Genomic DNA, 23,960 nt, shown 5'->3' on the forward strand with positions numbered 1-23,960 from the left:
CACCCTGAGAGTGATGTTGATTTGATTTATGTAGTAGACATCAAGAAAGAGCCAGAGAGTGTGCATGAAATAAGGTAAACATAAGAAATATAAGATACCACTGTCCAGGAAACTATTTTTTATGGGGTGGGGGGGGAGTGGGGATAAAAAATAAACAAGAAACTGAGAAGTCAAAGAACAGCTACTCTTCAAATAAACATAAATGTTTATTTATAAACACAATAATGGTGATAATGACAAGAATGACTATTATGAATAGCAAGAATTTCTCAATTTCCTAAATTTTATTATAATTGGGGCCTTTATGTGGAGAAGAGGCATTTCTCTCACTTTGATGATCTTGAACTCATCAGGTGTTTTTCTAGACATCAGTAATGAGATTTAGGACATTCTCCAGTCCTCTTAATCTTCAGACAAATCATTGCCAAATACCACGGAAACAACAAAGTCTGATGGGAATAAAATGTAGTGAGTTATGTTCGACTTGCACTAAATTTTAAGATAAAAATATCCATAGTTCATGAAGCAATGTGCCTTGCATCTGCACATTGACCTTGTGGGTTTGGGCAGATATTGTTGTTATCGTTTTCATTTTCTAGGCAGGAAACTGGGACACAGAGAATGAATTGCGAAAGGTTTTATATAGCAAGTATGTGACAGGGACTTGGAACACCAGCCCTCTGACTTCTCAGCCAGTTCTTTCCGTCTCACACCAAGGAACCTTGACCTATGGAAAATGACTTATGTATCACCCAAAAGCTTGCATGGGATTTGCTTAAGCAAACTAGCCAGCCTCTAAAATGGAAAAAAAATATTTCACAATTCTGATCTATTACCTGGTCACATGAGTTTAAAATTCCCAGGTTTGCCTTACTTAGGTTCTTAGAATATTTGACACAGATATTCATTCATTCATTCAATAAATATATATTTAACATCTATGGTGTACCTGGTACTGTTCTAGGTAGTATAGATACATGAGTGAACAAAATAGACAAACATTCCTGGCATTGTGGAGTTATAGTCTACTGGGGGGAACAGAAAATAAAAAATAAGTAATAAACAGGTAAATAATATCATATGTCAAAATATGATAAATATTGTGTCGGGGGGGGAACAGAGCAAGATAATGGGGATTGAGTATGCTGGACATCCCTGAAATTCCATAAACCCTAGACTGATACTATTCTAGGGTCTTATAATATTTATGCAGCCTGGGAAAAGTAAACCTTACTCAGGATACAAGTGGTAAGATACATGTACTTTCAAGACCTCCATGCTTGTTGCCAGAGCAAATAGTCAGCTCCTAGAAAAATTACTTTATGCCATATGTCCTCCTAATCCATTCTTTACTCTTTGTCCCAACCACCAAACTCCCTGTCTCAATCCTGGTTACTATATCACTTTCTGAAATCTCACACCTCAGTCTTCACTTAGCTCAAAATACACACTAGACCACAATTCAGGTTGTTGTATCAGGTTAGTTCCCAATTATCTCATACTCCAGGGCCTTTCAATTGCCCTAGAGATCAAATCTAAGCCCTTGACTTTCCTTCAGAATCAACTGTTTGCCAATCCCATTCTCCTTGCTCAACTGTATAGGAAAGCTTTACCCAATGTTCTAGCCACCTGGACCTCCTTACCATCTTCCATTTGTAATCCTCACTCTCTGGTTTCCATACTTTTGCCTGAATCATCCAAGATCTCCTTTCCCTCTGCCTTATAATCCACAATATCTTAGTTATTAAAATGCTGTTCAGGGCTCACTTTTCATTGATTGTTCTAGAGTTTCCCTGGTTAATGCTACATGTTTTTCAACTAGTCAGTTCTCACTTTACGCATTTATATTTGATCTATATTCAGGTGATGGAATCTTAGAATTGGAAATGGCTTTGGAGGCCTATCAATACATCCACTGTAGAAACACCTTCCAAAACATCCCTGATCAGCTATAACCTACCTTGTCTAGGCTAGGAGCTACCTGGCTAGCCTATGTATGTAAGTTTAAATGTAAGTTTAAATGTCTTGTAAGTTTAAATCTTTATCATTTTCCCATAAGTCCACTACCCTGCTCTTTATATTTCCCCATAAATCTCACTAGATGACTACAACTATTATTTTCTAGTAAGAATAAAGAAACAAGAACTTTATCCTCCTTTACTGTTTCAATTAGCTGTCACGCCAAAACTTAGTGACTTAAAGCAACAACAACTTATTATTTCTCATGATTCTGAGTACTAAATGGGTTGTTTCCCCGCTGCCTGGCTTATTCATGCATTTGTTGTTCTTGTTGTTAAGGTGCCGTCAACTTGATTTCACTCATAGTGATCTCATGTGACAGAGTAGAACTGTCTCATTGGGTTTTCTAGGCTGGAATCTTTACAGAAGCAGATCACCAGGTCTTTCTCCCTTGGAGCCACTGGGTGGGTTAGAACAGCTGACCTTTTGGTTAGCAGCTGAGAATTTAAGAGTTGCACCACCAGGGCTCCGTATTCATGTGCTTATAGTCATCTAATAGATCACCTGGGGCTGGAGGGTACAACATGGCTTCACTTACACGTCCAGCATTTCCTGCCTACTGTTAAATAAACCATTCATTCTCCATGTGGCCTTTCATCTTCCATTAGGCTAGACTAGGCTTCCTCACAGCATGGTGGTTTCAGATTTCCAAAAATATGAAATGGAATCTGCAAGGCCTTTTAATGCCTAGCCTCAAGAGTCATGGTATCATTTCTGCTTCATGCTGTTGATAATGCAAATAACAGGGCAAGCCTGGATTCAACAAAAGGAAAAATATATTCCATCTCCTGGAAAAATGACAAAGTCACATTGCAAAGGTGCATACAGACTGCAAGCAATTCTTGTGGCCACAATTGAAAACCATCTATCATACTTAAAATTTCTAAACACCTGGACATCAAGAGCCCTGAGTCAGGAAGTGGTGGCCCTTCTTCACATCTGAGACAAGCCTGTCCTGAATCCACCCCTCTCACCTGCTCTGGGACCCTACTCTTTCTACTGTTACTTCAGCCTTTCCTTTGCTACTGGTTCTTTCTTACTGTCATTTAACCATATTTAAAAAAAAAAAAATGTTTTTTAAGTTGCCTCAACAATAAATTTAAATTCTCCTCAAATCGTTAATGGTTTGCCATTGCCTTGAAAAAAGAAGCCCACTTTTATTTAACATGGTCCCATCCACCTTGGTTTTAGACAAGTTACTTGAAATGAAGTCAACTGTACACTTATGACTCCCATCTCTACCTCCCATTCTTGACTTCCTTTCCTTCTTTGGCTTCCGTGACACCTTTGTCTCCTGGTTTCCCTTTTCCCTCTCTGATCACACCTGCCTAGTTTCTCTCCTTGACTCATTAAAACCTTAAGTGCTGTTTTCCCCAAAGGTCATCCCTCAGCTCTTTTCCTACTGTGTACTCTCTCCAGACGGTAGTATTCACTTTTAGAGCCTCAACTATTGTTACATGCTCATAACATGCTCATACATGTCCACATAGTTTCTGAGAGGTTCCCCAGCAAGACTAAGCCCAGTTGCCTATAGAAGTAACCTACTTATCAATATACCCTTTATCGGCCTTTCTTCCTCCCCTCTCTTTTTTCCCATTTCCACACTGTGCCTTCTTAGGATTGTCTACCCTAAATTACCTGTATAAAAGTCCATGTCTCAAGGCCTGCTTTTATGAGAACCCAACTAAAACAGCATATATCCTAAATATTTCCAGCATTGGTTAGTCTTTCCTCTCCACATCCTTAATTCAGGTCCTCTTTTCTCGTTTGTATTACTTTATAAACTCTAACCTTGTCTCCCTATGGAAAGTTTGTTCCTCTTTAATTTATTAATGACAATAAAGGCAAATAAGCTTTATAAATTAAAGAGTTTATCATCTCACACCCCATTTAAAAACTTCAGTGGTTCCCTACTTCTCCATTCAGATAATAAATCCAAAGTCGTTAGAGTAGACTAAAGAACATTCATATCCGGACACTGTTTATCTTGCCAGCCTCAAATTTTACTCCAGCTATATTGCACTGTTTGTACTCATCAAAGGAGTGGTGTTCTTTTTTGCCGCTGGAATTTGGCTGTTGTTGCATCATCAAATTCAGATCTGTTCAGTATTCTAATAGTACATTTATTGGTTTGTTTCTCCCGCTAAATTTTAAGCAGCTTAAAAAATGTGCTTTTTCCTGATCCAAATACCAATGACATTTTTTAATGAGGTGGAGAAACAAATCACCGACTTCATACAGAAGGGAAAGAAGCCCCGGATAAGTAAAGCTTTACTGAAAAAGAAGAACAAAGTGGGAGGCCTCACAGTACCTGATTTTAGAACATATTATACTACCCCAGTAGTCAGTACAGCCTGATATTGGTACAATAGATACATAGACCAATGGAACAGAATTGAGAATCCAGACATAAATCCCTCCACATGTGACCCAGCTGATATTTGACAAAGGCCCAAAGTCTGTTAAATGGGGAAAAGACAGCATCTTTAACACGTGGTGCTGGCATAACTGGATATCCATCTGCAAAAAAATGAAACAAGACCCATACCTCACACCATGCACAAAAACTAACTCAAAATGAATCAAAAACCTAAATATAAAATCTAAAAGAATAAAGATCATGGAAGACAAAATAAGGACAATGCTAGAAGCCCTAATACTGGCATTAATAGTATATAAAACATTACTAATAATGCACAAACACTAGAAGAGAAACTAGATAACCGGCGGCTCCTGAAAACCAAACACCTATGTTCATCCAAAGACATCACCAAAAGAGTAAAAAGATTACCTACAGACTGGGAAAAAGTTTTTGGCTACAACAATTCCGATGAGCATCTGAGCTCTAAAATCTATACAATATTGCAAAAACTCAACAACAAAAAGACGAATAAAGCCAATTAAAAAAATGGGCAAAGGATATGAACAGGCAGTTTACCAAAGAATATATTCAGGTGGCTAACAGATGCATGAGGAAATGCTCATGATCATAAGCCATTAGAGAAATGCAAATCAAAACTACAATGAGATACCATCTCACCCCAGCAAGGCTGGTGTTAATCCAAAAAACACAAAATAATAAATGTTGAAGAGATTGTAGAGAGACTGGAACAGTTGTACACTGCTCGTGGGAATGTAAAATGGTCCAACCACTTTGGAAATTGATTTGGTGCTTCCTTAAAAAGCTAGAAATAGAAGTACCATACAATCCAGCAATCCCACCCCTTGGAATAAATCCTAGAGAAATAAGGGCCTTCACATGAACAGACATATGCACACCCATGTTACTGCAGCACTATTTATAATAGCAAAAAGTTGGAAGCAACCAAGGCGTCCTTCAATGGATGAATGGATAAATAAATAATGGTATTCACATAGTGGAATACTAGCCAACTATTAAGAACAACGATGAATCCGTGGAACATGTCTAACATGGAGGGATCTGAAAGGCATTATGCTGAGTGAAATTAGTCAGTTGCAAAGGGACAAATATTGTATGAGACCACTATTATAAGAACTCAATAAAAAGTTGAAACACAAAAGGAAATATCCTTTGGTGGTTATAAGAGCAGGGAGGGAGAGAGAAGGGTATGCACTAATTAGATAGTAGACAAGAACTATTTTAGGTGAAGGGAAAGACAACACACAATACAGGAGAGTTTAGCAAAACTGGACTAAACCAAAAGCTAAGAAGTTTCCTGAATACAACCAAATGCTTCAAAGGCCAGAGTAGCAGGGACGGAGATTTTGGGACCATGGTTTTAGGGGGTATCTAGGTCAATTAGCATAAGAAAACGCTGCATCCCACTTTGATGTATGGCGTCTGGGGTCTTAAATCCTAGCAAGCGGCCATCTAAGATGCTCCTTTGGAGCAAAGGAGAATGAAGAACAACAAAGGCATATGGTAAAGATGAGCCCAAGAGACAGAAAGGACTGCATAAACCAGAGACTATTATCAGCCTGAGACCAGAAGAACTAGATGGTGCCTGGCTACCACCCATGACTGCCCTGACAGGGAACACAACAGAGAATCCCTGATGAAGCAGAACAGTGGAATGCAGACCTCAAATTCTTGTAAAAGGACTTAATGGTCTGACTGATGGTCATGGTCCCTGGAACTTTATTAGCCCAAGATTGGAACCATTCCTGAAGCCAACTCTTCAGACAGGGATTGTACTGGACTATATATATATATAAGACAGAAAATGATACTGGTGAGGAGTGAGCTTCTTGGCTCAAGTAGACACATGAGACTACATGGGCAGCTCCTGACCCGGAGACGAGATGAGAAGGCAGAGGGGGACAGGAGCTGATTGAATGGAAATGGGGAATACAGGGTGGAGAGGAGTGTGCTGCCTCATTAGAGGGAGAGCAGCTAGGAGTACGTAACAAGGCGTGTATAAGTTTTTGTATAAGAGACTGACTTGATTTGTACACTTTTCACTTAAAGCACAATAAAAAAATAAAATGTGCTTTACCCATTTGTGTAACCCTAGAGCCTGGAAGTAATCCCCAGTGCGTAGAATGTTCTCAGTAAACATTAATTAATGTATCTGGCTTCAACTTAAATACTTTAACAGAAGACCCACTACTTTTCTCTAAACTTTTTTTTTTATCCTATGAAACTGATTTGACTAATCATATTACAAAACACTTTATAATTTTTGAAAAACACTAATCATAACATACTTAGTGTAATTTCTAATTCTGGTGTATTGCCTTTTAATCTATACTTTTACATAGATTTAGTTGTTTCTTCATCTGAAAAAGGGGAATAGCAATAAAAAAAAAAAAGAACTATTACTTAGATAACACATACTTTTAGCCAAATAGTGTTCTAAACATTTTATATACATAAACTCATTTAATTTTCTTGATGATCCTGTGGAGTAGGTACTCTTAATATCTTCATTTTATAGATGAGGATACTAAGATACAGAAAGGGTAACTGACTTGTTCCAAAGCATACAGCTAAGTAAATGGTAAAGCCAAGATTTGAATTCAGAGTCTGGCACCAAAGTTCACGCTCTGTTTCATCGAGAGGATTAAATGACTTAATACATGCAAAGGATAGTGTTTGACACATGGTAAGAAATAGATAAATGTTACCTACTATTACCATTGCTATTATAATGAGTATATTGAATATAAATCTATATCCTCGTTTTCACTTTACATGAGGTGATAAATCATTTTTCATTCAACCATGCAATCTTAACTCTCATTTTTTGTGACTGTACTATGTTCTGTAGAATGATCAAGAATGATCATGCTGTTGATCATATTACTTTTAATCTTTCATTATATATAACACTATGACAACTATCTCTGTGTTATGCTTTTCCCCATATTTTAGGTCATTTAAAAAAAATTTTTTTTTTATAATTTTTATTGTGCTTTAAGTGAAAGTTTACAAATCAAGTCAGTCTCTCACACAAAAACTTACATACACCTTGCTACATACACCCCATTACTCTCGCCCTAATGAGACAACCCGCTCTCTCCCTCCACTGTCTCTTTCCGTGTCCATTTCACCAGCTTCTAACCCCCTCTACCCTCTCATCTCCCCTCCAGGCAGGAGATACCAACATAGTCTCAAGTGTCCACCTGATCCAAGAAGCTCACTCCTCACCAGCATCCCTTTCCAACCCATTGTCCAGTCCAATCCATATCTGAAGAGTTGGCTTCGGGAATGGTTCCTGTCCTGGGCCAACAGAAGATCTGGTGGCCATGACCACCTGGGTCCTTCTAGTCTCAGTCAGACCATTAAGTCTGGTCTTTATATGAGAATTTGGGGTCTGCATCCCACTGTTCTCCCGCTCCCTCAGGGATTCTCTGTTGTGTTTCCTGTCAGGGCAGCCACTGGTTGTAGCCAGGCACTATCTAGTTCTTCTGGTCTCAGGATGATGTAGTCTCTGGTTCATGTGGCCCTTTCTGTGTCTTGGGCTCGTAATCACCTTGTGTCCTTGGTGTTCTTCATTCTCCTTTGATCCAGGTGGGTTGAGACCAATTGATTCATCTTAGATGGCTGCTTGCTAGCGTTTAAGACCCCAGACACCACTCTTCAAAGTGGGATGCAGAATGTTTTCTTAATAGATTATATTATCCCAGTTGACTTAGATGTTCCCTGAAAAACCATGGTCCCCAAACCCCTACCCCTGCTACAATGGCCTTCGAAGCATTCAGTTTATTCAGGAAGCTTCTTTGCTTTTGGTTTAGTCCAGTTGTGCTGACCTCCCCTGTATTGTGTATTGCCTTTGCCTTCACCTAAAGTAGTTCTTATCTACTATCTAATTAGTGAATATCCCTCTCCCACCCTCCCTCCCTCTCCCCTCTTGTAACCACAAAAGAATGTTTTCTTCTCAGTTTAAACTATTTCTCAAGTTCTTATAATAGTGGTCTTATACACTATTTGTCCTTTTGCAACTGACTAATTTCACTCAGCATAATGCCTTCCAGGTTCCTCCATGTTACGAAATGTTTCAGATTCCTCACTGTTCTTTATCGATGCATAGTATTTCATTGTGTGAATATACCATAATTTATTTATCCATTCATCCATTAATAGGCACACTTTTTGCTATTGTAAACAGTGCTGCAATAAACATGGGTGTGCATATATCTGTTTGTGTAAAGGCTCTTATTTCTCTAGGATATATTCCGAGGAGTAGGATTGCTGGATCATATGGTAGTTCTATTTTTAAGGAAGCGCCAAATCGATTTCCAAAGTGGTTGTACCATTTTACATTGCCACCAGCAGTGTATAAGTGTTCCATTCTCTCCACAGCCTCTCCAACAGTTATTATATTGTGTTTTTTGGATTAATGCCAGCCTTGTTGAAGTGAGATGAAATCTCATTGTGGTTTTGCTCTGCGTTTCTCTAATAGCTAATGATTGTGAGCATTTCCTCATGTATCTGTTAGCTACCTAAATGTCTTCTTTAGTGAAGTGTCTATTCATATCTTTTTCCCATTTTATAATTGGGTTATTTGTCTTTTGGGGTTGAGTTTTTGCAGTATCATGTAGATTTTACTGATGAGGTGCTAATCGGAAATGTCATAGCTAAAAAATTTTTCCCAGTCTGTAGGTCGTCTTTTTACTCTTTTGGCGAAGTCCTTGGATGAGTATAGGTGTTTGATTTTTAGGAGCTCCCAATTATCTAGTTTTTCTTCTGCTTTCTTTATAATGTTTTTTATACCATTTATGCCATGTATTAGGGCTCCGAACCTTGTCCCTATTTTTTCTTCCATGATCTTTATCGTTTTAGATTTTATATTTAGGTCTTCGATCCATTTTGAGCTCATTTTCGTGCATGGAGTGAGGTATGGGTCCTGTTTCTTTTTTTTGCAGTTGGATACGCAGTTATGTGAGCACCATTTGTTAAAAAGACTGTCTTCTCCCCATTTAACTGTTTTGGGGCCTTTGACAAATATCAGCTGCTCATATGTGGATGGATTTATGTCTGGATTCTCAATTCTGTTCCATTGGTCCCTGTATCTGTTGTTGTACCAGTACCAGGCTGTAATGACTACAGTGGAAGTATAATAGGTTCTAAAATCAGGTAAAGTAAGGTGTCCTACTTTGTTCTTCTTTTTCAGTAATGCCTTATTTATCCGGGGCCTCTTTCCCTTCCATATGAAGTTGGTGATTTGTTTCTCCATCTCATTAAAGAAAGTCGCTGCGATTTGGATCAGAATTGGATTAAATGTATAGATTGCTTTTGGTAGAATAGACATTTTTATAATGTTAAGTCTTCCTGTCCATGAGCAAGGTATGTTTTTCCACTTATGTAAGTTTCTTTTGGCTTCTTGCAGAAGTATACTGTAGTTTTCTTTGTATAAGTCTTTTACATCTCTGGTAAGATTTACTCCTAAGTATTTTATGTTCTTGGGGGCTACTGTAAATGGCATCGATTTGGTGATTTCCTCTTCGATGTTCTTTTTGTTGGTGTAGAGGAATCCAACTGATTTTTGTATGTTCATCATATCATATATCCCAATACTCTGCTCTTCTATTAGTTTCAGTAGTTTTCTTGAGGATTCCTTAGGGTTTTCTGTGTATAAGATCCAGTCATCTGCAAATAGAGCTACTTTTACTTCTTTTTTGCCAATATGGATACCCTTTATTTCTTTATCTAGCCTAATTGCTCTGGCTAGGACCTCCAACACAATGTTGAATAAGAGCAGTGATAAAGGGCATCCTTGTCTGGTTGCTGATCTCAGTGGGAATGCTTTCAGGCTCTCTCCATTTAGGGTGATGTTGGCTGTTGGCTTTGTATAAATGCCCTTTATTATGTTGAGGAATTTTCCTTCTATTCCTATTTTTCTGAGAGTTTTTATCATGACTGAGTGTTGAACTTTATCAAATGTCCTTTCTGCATCAATTGATGAAATCATGTGATTCTTGTCTTTTGTTTTATTTATGTGGTGGATTACATTAATGGTTTTTCTGATGTTGAACCATCCCTGCATACCTGGTATGAATCACATGTGGTCATGGTGAATTATTTTTTTGATATGCTGTTGAATTCTATTAGCTAGAATTTTGTTGAGGATTTTTGCATCCACATTCATGAGAGGTATAGGTCTGTAATTTTCTTTTCTTGTGGTGTCTTTACCTGGTTTTGGTATCAGGGATATGGTGGCTTCATAGAATGAGTTTGTTAGTATTCGATCCTTTTCTATGCTCTGAAATACCTTTAGTAGTAGTGGTGTTAACTCTTCTCTGAAAGTTTGATAGAACTCTGCAGTGAAGCCATCCGGACCAGGGCTTTTTTTTGTTGGGAGTTTTTTGATTACCTTCTCAATCTCTTCTTTTGTTATGGGTCTATTTAGTTGTTCTACCTCTGTTTGTGTTAGTTTAGGTAGGTAGTGTGTTTCTAGTAATTCATCCATTTCTTCTAGGTTTGCAAATTTGTTAGAGTACAGTTTTTTGTAATAATCTGATATGATTCTTTTAATTTCAGTTGCATCTCTTGTAATATCACCCATCTCATTTCTTATTTGGGTTATTTGCTTCCTCTCCTGTTTTTCTTTTGTCAGTTTGGCCAGTGATTTATCAATTTTTTGATTTTTTAAACAAATCAGCTTTTGGTCTTGTTAATTCTTTCAATTGTTTTTCTCTTTTCTATTTCATTTAGTTCAGCTCTAATTTTTATTATTTGTTTTCTTCTGGTGCCTGTGGGTTTCTTTTGTTGCTACCTTTCTATTTGTTCAAGTTGTGGAGATAATTCTTTGATTTTGGCCCTTTCTTCTTTTTGGATGTGTGCATTTATTGATATAAATTGTCTTCTGAGCACCACTTTTGCTGTGTCCCAAGGGTTCTGATAGGTTCTCTTTGGATTCTATGAATTTCTTTACTCCGTCCTTAATGTCTTCTATAATCCAGTCTTTTTGAGCAGGGTATTGTTCAGTTTCCAAGTATTTGGTTCTTTTCCCTGCTTTTCCTTTTATTGATTTCCACTTTTATGGCCTTATGGTCAGAGAAGATGCTTTGTAATATTTCAATATTTTGGATTCTGCTAAGGCTTGCTTTGTGACCTAATATGTGGTCTATTCTAGAGAATGTTCCGTGTGCACTAGAAAAGAAAGTATACTTGGTTGCTGTTGGGTGGAGTGTTCTGTATATGTCTATGAAGTCAGTTTGGTTTATTGTGGCATTTAGATCTTCCATGTCTTTATTGAGCTTCTTTCTTAATGTTCTGTACTTCACCAAAAGTGGTGTGTTGAAGTCTCCTACTGTTATTGTGGAGCTGTCTATCTCACTTTTCAATGCTGTTAGAGTTTGCTTTATGTATCTTGCAGCCCTGTCATTGGGTGCATTAGTATTTAATATGGTTATATCTTCTTGTTGTATTGTCCCTTTAGTCATTATATAGTGGCCTTACCCTTTATGATGGATTTAACTTTAAAGTCTATTTTGTCAGAAATTAATATTGCCACTCCTGCTCTTTTTTGATTGTTGTTTGCTTGATATATTTTTTCCCATCCTTTGAGTTCTAGTTTGTTTGTGTCTGTGAGTCTAAGGTGTGTCTCTGGTAGGCAGCATATAGACGGATCTTGTTTTTTAATCCATTCTGCCACTGTCTCTTTATCGGTGCATTTCACCCATTTACGTTTAGGGTAATTATGGATAGGTATGAATTTAGTGCTATCATTTTGATGTCTTTTTTTTGTGTGTTGACAGTTTCTTTTTCCCACTTAATTTTATGTGCTGAGTAGATTCTCTTTATATATTGTCCTTTCCTCATATTTATTGTTGTTGATTTTGTTTCAGCTGAGTCTCTATTATTTTCTCTTATTTTATTTTGATGAGTAGGATAGTTTGTCTCTTTTGTGGTCACCTTATTATTTACCCCTATTTTTCTAAATTTAAAGCTAAATTTTATTTCTTTGTATTGCCATATCTTCCTCTCCATATGGAAGGTGTATGATTACATTTCTTAGTCCCTCTTTATTATTTTAATGCTGCCTTCTTTTAGATAATAACATCGCTGATACCCTGTTTTAAGCTTTTTTTGTTTTTTTATATTCTTGCTTTGTTTTTGGGATTCCCCTCTCTGGGTTGACTTCTGGTTGCTCTGTCCAGTGTTCTAGTCTTGGCTTGATAACCTGATATTATTGATTTTCTAACCAAACAACTCCCTTTAGTGTTTCTTGTAGTTTTGGTTTGGTTTTTACAAATTCCTAAACTTGTGTTTATCTGGAAATGTCTTAATTTCACCTTCATATTTAAGAGAGTTTTGCTGGATATATGATTCTTGGCAGGCAGTTTTTTTCCTGCAATTTTTAAATATGTCATCCCATTGCCTTCTTGCCTCCATGGTTCCTGCCGAGTAGTCTGAGCTTATTCTTATTGGCTCTCCTTTGTAGGTGTCTTTTCATTTATCCCTCACTGCTTTTGTAATTCTCTCTTTATCTTTGGTTTTGGCAAGTTTGATTATAATATGTCTTGGTGACTTTTTTTTAAGATCTACCTTATTTGGAGTTCCATGAGCATCTTAGATAGATATCTTCTCATCTTTCACGATATCAGGGAAGTTTTCTGCCAACAAATCTTCAACAATTTTCTCTGTATTTTCTGGTATCCCTCCCTGTTCTGGTACTGCAATCACTCGTAGGTTATTTCTCTTGATGGAGTCCCACATGATTCTTAAGGTTTCTTCATTTTTTTTTTATTCTTTTATTTAATTTTTCTTCAAATGTATTATTGCCAAGGGATTTATCTTCGAGTTCAGAAATTCCAGCTTCTACTTGTTCAGTTCTGCTCCTCTGACTTTCTGTTGAGTTATCTAATTCTGTAATTTTATTGTTAATCTTCTGAATTTCTTTTTTTTAAACTGTCTATGGATTTTTCCAGCTTATTAAACTTTTCATTATATTCCTGAATAATCTTCCTAATTTCTTCAGTTGTTTTATCTGTGTGTTCCTTGGCTTGTTCTGAGTATAGCCTTATTTTCTTCCTGATGTCTTGAAGGGTTCTGTATATTAAACTTTTGCATTCTGGCTCTGGTAATTCCAGGAATGCACTTTCATCTAGAAGATCCCTGGATTCTTTGTTTTGAGAGTTTTTTGAGGTGGTCATGGTCTGTTTCTTTATGTGACTTGATATTGGCTGTTGTCTCCGAGCCATCTATGAATTATTGTATTAGTTTATGCTTGCTTACTGTGTCGTAACTTCTTGCTTTGTTTTGTTTTGGTATACCCCTATGGGTTGCTTGAGTGAGCTTGCTTGATTATTTTTGCCTTTGGAGCTCTTATGTCCTGTCCCCAGATGGCTAGAGTTGTTATCTGGTGTATCATTCTATGAGTCCATTAATTTTTCTGTATGAGTTCAGCTCAGGTTTCCAGGTTTCTGATCATCAAGTGTGTGGTACAGGCTCTGTCCTCTAGTTTTAGAGGGCCAGGGGTGATTGGCATATATACTGTTATCTGATTGCAGCAGAGGTCACCCTCTGAAGAAGACGGGGGCTAAGAACCAACCCCCAAGTGTCTCTGAAGAAAGTGCGTCCCCATTCCCTAGAGTGTGCAGGTGCGTGGGTTGTGCAGACGGACCATGGGCACCCAAAGTTTTTGGTTGTAAAGACTAGGAAGTACCAGTTATCTTTGGACCCCTGTCATGGGTGTCTGGGTGACCTGAGTGGAGCTACCAGTCCTTAGTCCCTGATGCGGGTAGGTGAGGACCTTGTTTAATAGGCAAAGCAATGTCAGACATCGAATACCCACCTCTCCACTGCACAGCTGAAACGGTTGGAGTCTGCCAACAAGAGTCTATTCTCCCAACATAGGCCCACATAGGTCCATGCAGAAGGGAAAGTTGCTCAGTGTCAACAGACAGTTTATGCCTGGATGGGAGCCACTTCTGTCCTGAGCCCCCCGCCCCCCCAGTTAGTGGAGCTAGCAAATTATCTTTTCCCCCAATTGCAAATTTTTTCCTCCTCCAAAGCCAGGAAGATGGCTCTAGGTGCTCAACAGTGGCTACCTCAGGCCCAGGGAATTTAGCCGCTGAAGCCAGCTTGGGGTTGGGGGGGGTGCACGGTAAAGTATATGCAAGTACTTACTTAGCTTTTGCCAAGAGCACCGTTCTTCTCTGGTTCTGGAGGTGTGAGTAGGCTGTGTGGCTGGCTGCTTCTCCCTGTGGAAACTGTGGCCAAATGCTAGTACCAGCCCACTGCCACCGCCACTCTGGGAATGGTGCCTGAGGGCTCCCCGCGATTCAGGTCCTGTAACTCCTCTCCGCTTCTGAATGGTCTCTTCCTCCCCCTGCCACTCAGTTCATTTTCTAAGCTTGCCTTTGAAGCTCAGGGCTCCCAGCTTGTCACAAATATACTTGTTTCACTTGGCTTTTTGGGTCTTTGTTGTAAAGATGGCTCGACGGAAGCATCTATTTATTCTGCTATCTTGGCTCTGCCTCTTGGGTCTTTTTGTGGGGGGGTTGTATTTTGCCTTTTTTTTTTAATAATTTTTATTGTGCTTTAAGTGAAAGTACAAATCAAGTCAGTCTCTCACACAAAAACTTATATACACCTTACTACATACTCCCACTTAACCTCCCCCTAATGAGTCAGCCCACTCCCCCCTTCCAGTCTCTCCTTTCGTGATCATTTTGCCAGTTTCTAACCACCTCTACCTTCCCATCTCCCCTCCAGACAGGAGATGCCAACATAGTCTCAAGTGTTCACCTGATGCAAGTAGCTCACTCCTTATCAGCATCTCTCTCCAACCCATTGTCCAGTCCAATCCATGTCTGATGAGTTGGCTTCAGGAATTGTTCCTGTCCTGGGCCAACAGAAGGTTTGGGGACCATGACCACTGGGATTCTTCTAGTCTTATTCAGACCATTAAGTCTGGTCTTTTTATGAGAATTTGGGGTCTGCATCCCACTGTTCTCTTGCTCCCTCAGGGGTTCTCTGTTGTGCTCCCTGTCAGGATAGTCATCGGTTATGGCCGGGCACCATCTAGTTCTTCTGGTCTCAGGATGATGTAGCCTCTAGTTCATGTGGTCCTTTCTGTCTCTTGGGCTCATAATTACCTTGTGACCTTGGTGTTCTTCATTTTCCTTTGATCCAGGTGGGTTGAGACTCATTGATGCATCTTAGATGGCCACTTGTTAGCGTTAAAGACCCCAGACACCACACTTCGAAGTGGGATGCAGAATGTTTTCTCAATAGAATTTATTTTGCCAATTGACTTCGAAATCCCCTGAAGCCATAGTCCCCAAACCCCCGCCCTTGCTCCGCTGTAGGTCCTTTTTTTTTAGAAAGAATTCCAGAAGTAAGAATTTTGTTGTTGTTGCTAGGTGCTGTTGAGTCAGTTCTGACTCGTAGTGACCCCGTGTACTACAGAACGAATCACTCCCCCATCCTTCACCATGTTCACAATCATTGTTATGCTTAAGCCCATTGTTGCAGCCACTGTACCAATCCATCTCATTGAGGATCTTGCTGTTTTTTGATGACCCTGTACTCTACTAAGCATGATGTCCTTCTCCAGGGACCGATCCCTCCTGATAACACGTCCAAAGTATATAAGATGCAGTCTCTCCATCCTTGCTTCTAGGGAGTATTCTGGTTGTACTTCTTCCAAGTCAAGAGTTATGAGTTAAGCGTATAAACATTTTTATGATTCTTTATGTATATCGTAAATTGCTTTGCAAAGGCATTATATCGTAACTAGGTTCTAGGGAGTTTGTTCAACAATCATTGTTTGCAATTGTAGAAAACTTATTTCTGTTAATATAAGCTTTGCTCAAAGGATGTAAAGAAAATAAGTTCCATCCCTTTTTAACATGATAGACTTTCACAAATATTTAAATTAAAAAAAAATAAACCCTGTCATCTGCACCTCTATACAACTTCTCAATTCTCCTTCAGACATTTCTTTTCCATGCTTAACATCCCCAGCTTTCCCTTAAACATCTCATCTGGCAAAATTACCAGGCTCTTAACCATCTAAGTCATAGTTTCCTAAATACGTTCCATTTTGCCTAGGTCCCTCTTAATTTAGAGATTCCACACATGGACTGACCAGTGCAGAGCACAGAGAGCTTATGTTTCCTTGACCTGGGTGTCTGTCTCCAGCAATGCAGCCTGAGGTCATATTAGCATTTTTGGCACTAAAATACACTGTTGGCTCATGTCTGATTGCCGTCAACTAAGTCCCATGTTCTTTTTCACATGAAATTTTATTAAGTTGGGTTTCCCACATCCTGTACTGATGTAGATAATATTATGCAGTTAAGTGAAATCATTTGCATAGTTTATTAAACTTAACTAATTTTTTAAGCTTATTGTTCCAGAATGTTGAAATATTTCTAAATTCTAGAATAGGTATATCGATTTACTTGATAAGTAACTTTATGCTTTCTGTATCTTCACTCAAATCATTAATTAAAGATGTAGATTAAGACAATCCCAAGTGCAATGTCTGTGGTACATCTTTAGAGTCCATTTTTGGTTGCTAGCAATCAGAATCTTTGAATACAGCTGTTCAGCCAGCAGTGAATCCACAGCTGTGAGTCTACCCAAGTACCTTAATACTCAACAACATTCATCCATTGCCTTCCTGAGAATATTATGGGAGGCATTGTCAAATGCTTTGTTGGAACTAAAATGAATCACATTTATATAATTTCTATTAATTATTATTACATTGATTTTATAATTTTTTATTGTCAAAAAAGGCAATAAACTATTTAACCTGGGTCTCATAACTGCCCTTATTTTCTAAGTACTTACAGACTGTGGTTGTTGTTGTTGTTCGATGCCATCAAGTCGATTTCGACTCATAGTGAGCCTGTGTACAACAGAACAAAGCCCTGCCTCATCCTGCACCATCCTCACAATCATTGCTATGTTTAAGACCATTGTTGCAGCCACTGTATCAATCCATCTCCTTAAGGGTCTTCCTCTTTTTTGCTGACCCTTGACTTTACCAAGCATGCCCTTCTCCAAGGACTAGCCTCTCCAGATAACATGCTCAAAGTATGTGAAGTCTTGCCATCCTCACTTCTAAGGAGTGTTCTGGCTGTACTTCCTCCAAGACAGATTTGTTCATTCTTCTGGCAGTCCATGGTATATTCAGTATTCTTTACCAACGCCATAATTCAAAGGCATCAATTCTTCTTCAGTCTTCCTTACTCGTTGTCCAGCTTTCGCATCCATATGAGGCAATTGAAAATGCCATGGCTTGGGTCAGGCGTACCTTAGTCCTCAAGGTGGCATCTTTGCTTACAAACTAGCACATACTAATATTAAATCATATGTTGATCAAATGTTTACATTTCTTGACTTCTTTATGAAATTATCAGTTCCTTTTGGGAAAGGTCATTTATACTTCCATGTGTGTTTTGTAAACTAACATAGCTACAGACTTAAACAATAACTAATGATTATTTTATCCCCAAATAAAAAAAAAGATATAAATTAATAAAGTAGAAATATAATGCTACGCTGAGATGTCTCTCTTATGTGTTTAATTTTTTTTTTTTAATTCAAACCACTTTGCAATATGGAGAAGGCATTCTGCAAGGTAGCTTTAAATTACTAAGAGAGGATGACTGATTATATCTGTGGGAACTACTTGGAACTGATCATAAAATAACTAAAAGTGTTTCTTACTTTTCAAAATGTTAATTGAGTTATTTAACTTCCAGGGTGCTTATTGGTTCTCCTTTAGCTGGCCAACCCAAGAACAGAACTGGAGATGTCTATAAATGTCCAGTTGGAAGAAACAAATCATCACCTTGCATAAAATTGGACCTACCAGGTATGTAAAGTCAAAAAGTACAATACAATGCTAAATCATGCCCAGTACTCTTACTGAAAAAAAAATTTTTTTTTTCAAGCAACACAGGAAAACATTACAAATAATCTTATAAACATTCTTCAGTTCTTGTAATTCACATAGCATAGAATTTGATTCCCTCTCCCCTTAATTTGCTGTAGAAATTCATTTTAGAGTGGCCACGGATGTAGTAAATCTTACTCGTTTTATAACTTTTAATTCTCTCCACTGTCCAGGATCTTTTTGTAAACCAATGGTAAGATTTCCAATAAATCTGTTCATCACATTCCTTCTACAAAATTTAAAGTAGTTAGTGTTGAGATTTAAAAGAAAATAGTACAAGAGTCATTGTAATAGGTAAATTTAATTTTGAAAAGAGAATAAAGGAACAAAATTTCTACTAAAATAGACATTGTTTTAGAAATATCTTTATAATTAGAAGATGACTAGAAATACTATTAGAACTGTCCATGAGTTAGAACCCTATCAATGCTCTGTAAAATATTAAAAACTGTGGAAATGATTCACAAGTCCACAAGTTTATTTTATATATTGTATTTTTTAGTTCTTTAAATTTTTTTGTACCTCCTATTTTTCAGCTGAGATTTCCCATTCATTTGTTCATTATGAGTATTTTTTCCTTTAAATTCATGAGCATAGTTATAGTTATAATAGCTGCCTTAATATCCTTGCCTGATAATTCTAAAATCTAGACTATCTCAGTGTTACTTTTCATTTATTACCTTTCTCTTGAGGTTGGGTTACATTTTCTATTTCTTCATATGTATAATAATTTTGGATTATATCCTGGATTATACTTTTGAATTTTAAGTATAGAGGCTTTAGATTCTTTTCTGCACCTTGGATTGTCTTAATTTTTTGTTTTAACAGGTAGTTTACTTGACTAAACTCAGTTTCCAGACTCTGGCTTTCCTGTACTGGGAAGCAGTTAAGTCTATATTCGGGTCTTTGAATTTTAGCTGGATTATTTGAATTCTTCCCTGTGTATGCACAGTTCAGGTTATCAGATATTTGGATAGAATCTATATTATGCATATGTTAGAACTCTCCTTTTGTGGCTCTTCTTTCTGTGATATCCTATCCCTCACCTCACAGCTGTTACCATTGTCCCAATCTTTGTCGCCTATCTCTTCAGGAAAGTACGACTGCAAGTTCTATTTGAGTTTCAGCCACTGAGTAGGACCTTCTCTCAGGGAAAAAAGAAAAATAAAAAAAACTATGAAAACACTAAACTTACCCAGTGGCAATCTCTTCTTCCGTGTCTAGAATGCCATCAAGTTTCTGCCTGGTTTTGGTTTCTTTCCAATGCCTTCAGGTAGTTGTTTCATATATATTTTCTTCTTCTTTTCTTTTTTCTAGTTTATAGTTGTTATTTGCAAGAGGGTTGGTCCGATAGGAACTATTTCTCTGTTACTGAAAACTAAAATAGAGTGTTAAAACTAGCTGAAGATTTTAGCCATCTCAAGAACAATTTCTGCTGTAGTTTCTAGTAGTTTCAGGGATGCTGATTCTGGGTTAGCCCTAGTATAAAAGATGCATCCAGATTATTTAAAAGTAGTCTAGATAAAAGCCCAAATCCAGGTGCTTTCAAAGAAAACCAGACTAAACTCTTGGGCAAAAATCAACATTCAGCCAGATTAGGAAGTCAAACTGACCATTCAGGGATCTCTGCTTCTATTCCTCACTATATATAGTCTTCAGGCAAGAATAATTTCTAGGCGTAAACATGAGATAAATCTTTTCTGAACCAGAGTTGTGCTACTTCCAAATATTTCAGCACTCTGGTGTACAAGGCTTGGAAGCTTTTGCTGTCCTTTTTTTTTTTTTTTTTTTTTTAATGTGAATATATGAGTAACTTCTTGCCAATTTTTGTCAGGTTGGCATTCTTCAGAGCCCAATATCTCTGTTTGACACATTTCTAGTGTCAAATGTGTTGCCTTCAGCGTGTATTTTTTATCCAAACTTCCTGGCCACCGTTCTAATCTTGCTTCTGTTTTCTTTGTAACCCTCATGATGTCCCCGTGATGTTAAAAGTAATGGTCGAAAACCTTGTGTTTGAGTTTTTCTTTCTGGTCTTTATCTTTTTTTTTTTTTTTGCCTTTTCTTGTTAGAAATCATGTTTCATCATTGGTCATCTGTAACAAAGTGTATAAGATTACATTATTGTTACAAAATTGTGAGACTAAATATTTTATTTGTTTTAATTAGCAAAAATGTGTGAAAAAGCAATCCCACATTCTCATTGCTTTGCTAGTTCTGCATTCTTTTACAGTTCAAGAAAACTATTTGAGACAGTGATCCCGACAAAGTTTCTGGGACATAAGCCAGTTTTTCAGCCTTAGTTTGTTCATTATATTCCTTAAAAATATTTAGAAGTCTTTTTGGTTGAACCAAAAGAAGAATGTGCAAAGTATGAGCAAAGCAAATAGAGCGTTTTAATAAGACACTTAATTTCTCTTTGTTTTCCGCCCTCAAATTCGTTCTATTTTTAGTTAATACATCAATTCCTAATGTCACGGAAGCAAAGGAGAACATGACCTTTGGATCAACTTTAGTCACCAACCCAAACGGAGGGTTTCTGGTAAGAAAGGGAAGAGTAATAACATTTAATGACGCTAGAAATGCTATCATTATGTCTTTGTAAGATCTGTTATATGGTTGTTAATCCTGTGTTTTTGTTTTTCATTTTTTTAAAGGCATGTGGACCCTTATATGCCTATAGATGTGGACATTTACATTACACAACTGGAATCTGTTCAGATGTCAGCCCCACATTTCAAGTCGTGAACTCCATTGCCCCTATACGAGGTACAGATTTCATGCTACATTCTTGCATGTTTGAAAAGCGGTAAGCAGTGAATGAGACATATATGTACACAGAAGCATACCAAAAAGCTTCAAGTATTTTCTCAGCTAACAGCATTTACCAACTTAGGTAAATTTTTACTTTGCCAATATATAGCCAAACCTTAGTGCTATTTGGGGAATTGATATTAGTGTGAATAGCCTTTAGAGAGTCATGTTTAACCATCATAGCTAAAGCTGTCACACTGCTTTTGTTTAGAAGGTGAGTCTCTTTGTGGAAAGTAGTCCCATCTGAAATAAGCACAGAATGAGAACTGTTATATAAAACGCATGTTGAGAACATTTCCAAAGATAACTTTTCTACAACATTAGTGAAAATTAAGTAGAGGTGGCTTTTACTTGATAATTGTTTTTGAACATAATGAATACTTCTTATCACCTTTAGTTTTTCTGAAACTGTTTATAAAAGCTGTGCCCCGAGGCACTCCTTGGAAACCCTGTGGGGCAGTTCTACTCTGTCCTATAGGGCTGCTAGGAGCCAGAATCGACTCAGCAGCAGTGGGTTGGTTTTGTTGGTTTGGTGTCCTGTTTGTATACTATCACCTCATCTTTTAAAATGAGCTTCTTTCAGCCATGAAAATGCTTCATATACCTCTAAAATGACAGAAGCCAAATTTGCAAAATTGACTCCTTTTATTGCAGAATGTAGCACTCAGCTGGACATAGTCATAGTGCTGGATGGGTCCAACAGTATTTACCCCTGGGAAAGTGTTACAGATTTTTTAAATGACCTGCTGGAAAAAATGGATATTGGCCCTAAACAGACACAGGTATGTGAATCTGCATTTGGATTCCTGTTGTTTTTAAGATAAAAATGAACAGAGTTTTAATAAAATAAAATGTTCTGAAAATAAATTAACGCTAAAATTTAGGATAAATTTTATATTTCATGTTCCTATTTCTTATTTCTGATCAAGGGGACATTACCGCAGACAGTAGTTTTCTAAAGAGAAACTTACGAAAGCTGCCATTTTAAATGTGATTGGAAAAATTCCCATAAACCTCTGTGAACTCATAACTCAGTTCTTAACTCCAAAAGAAGTATATCTGCCTTTGGTGCTATCAGATCTGGGTTTCAGAAACTTCTGGAAACTATTATGACGTTTACATTGTAACTTCTTTTCTCCTATTATATAAGTAAACTAGTAATTGACCACAAGATATTGCTTAAAGTCCGTTTTCCCCTCTTTTTAATGATTTATTTCCTTTAGTAAAAAGCAAACATTTCAAGCTTTCACTGCAGAAAATTCAATTAAAAATTTTTTTCCACGAATATCTGTTTATAACCATGCCTTCCTTATTGCCACTAAATGAAGTGAAACATTTCACGTGGCTCTTCTACTTTAAACACTGAGTTTGAACTTAATTATTAACAAATTAATTATTAAATATAAAAATAAATAAAAATAATCAGTCATTAAACCTTTATAGCCATATGGTTTAAAATATAGAAAAGACACGATAGATAACAGACAAAGAATATATCAAATTCCTTGAAGGCAGGAAATAGCACTAGAATCAGAGTCTAAGTGGTCGTTGAATGGTTTGGGGACTACAGGGAAGTGTAGGAAGCTTTAGCACCACACATGCAGTCCATGTCCCTCCCTTTCTGAGAACTCTTACTTTTGGAGAAATTTCAGAGGCGCTGCAGAAGAGATCTCATGACATCAGTGTTTACCACTCCCACATTAAAATTGGTTTGTGTGTATGTATGAATATATATATATGAGCCCTGGTGGCGTAGAAGTTAAGACCTCACTGTTAACCAAAAGGTTGGCAGTTTAAATCCATCAGCCACTGTTCAGAAACCCTATCAGGCAGTTCTACTCTGTTCTGTATGGTTGCTATGAGTCAGAACCGACTCGATGGCAACTAACAACAACAAATATATATATATATATAATTGTGTGCCATTGAGTCGATTCTGACTCATAGTCACCCTATAAGACAGAGTAGAACTTCCCCATAGAGTTTCCTAGGCTATAACCTTTATGGGAGCAAATCACCAGATCTTTCCCCTGCGAAGCCACTGGTGGGTTCAAACCACTAACTTTTGGGTTAGCAGGCAAGCATTTAACCATTGTGCCACCATAGCTCCATGTATGTATACGTGCCACTGGGTCCTGCAAATGGTTAATGTACTCAGCTGTTAACCAAAAGGTTGGAGATTTGAGTCCACCCAGAGGTGCCTCAGAAGAAAGACCTGGCAATCTACTTTTGAAAAATCAGCCACTGAAAACCCTATGGAGCACAGTTCTACTCTGACACACGTGGAGTCTCCATGAGGAGTTGATTCAGTCGCATCTGATGATATCTATTGATCTATAAATTTTCCCAAATTATGGTAGCTGAAGATTACTAGCGTAAATGGGAAATCTAACTGCAAAGTGAAATGTTGTACAGCTGTGTTCAAAGACTGAATTGGCCTCTGTAGGTTAAAAAAAAAAAAAAAATTTTTTTTTTTTTTTAAGCAAGGTCAAAAAAAAACCCAAAAACCCCTGTTGCCTTTGAGTCGCTTCCGACTCATAGTAACCCTATAGCACAGAGTAGAACTGCCCCATCGTCCTTCCAAGGAGCAGCTGGTGGATTCCAACTGCTGAAGTTTTGGTTAGCAGCTGAACAGGAGCAAGGTAAGGTTGTTTACTTCCTACCGATCAATAGGGAACTTATTGAAATTCATCTAAAATCATTAAGATAACAAAATGTAAATTCTCCTGGAAGCAAGTTTTTAATCTGAAGATGATCTTCCCTCATGAATTACTAGAGATTCCA

The 23,960-nt window shown here is 37.5% G+C and overlaps 1 protein-coding gene across 1 annotated transcript in view; it reads left to right on the top strand.

The window, feature by feature from the left end:
- ITGA1 (integrin subunit alpha 1) overlaps positions 1 to 23,960 on the top strand; it is a 229,158-nt gene that overhangs the window by 87,288 nt on the left and 117,910 nt on the right. Inside the window, exons 3-6 of the mRNA XM_049863571.1 lie at positions 18,172 to 18,284; positions 20,816 to 20,904; positions 21,020 to 21,131; positions 21,831 to 21,958. Coding sequence (XP_049719528.1) covers positions 18,172 to 18,284; positions 20,816 to 20,904; positions 21,020 to 21,131; positions 21,831 to 21,958 — 442 coding nt within the window. The remainder of the gene's footprint in view (positions 1 to 18,171; positions 18,285 to 20,815; positions 20,905 to 21,019; positions 21,132 to 21,830; positions 21,959 to 23,960) is intronic.

This window comes from Elephas maximus, chromosome 2 (assembly GCF_024166365.1).
Source record: "Elephas maximus indicus isolate mEleMax1 chromosome 2, mEleMax1 primary haplotype, whole genome shotgun sequence".
In the NCBI taxonomy this organism is placed as follows: Eukaryota; Metazoa; Chordata; class Mammalia; order Proboscidea; family Elephantidae; genus Elephas; species Elephas maximus.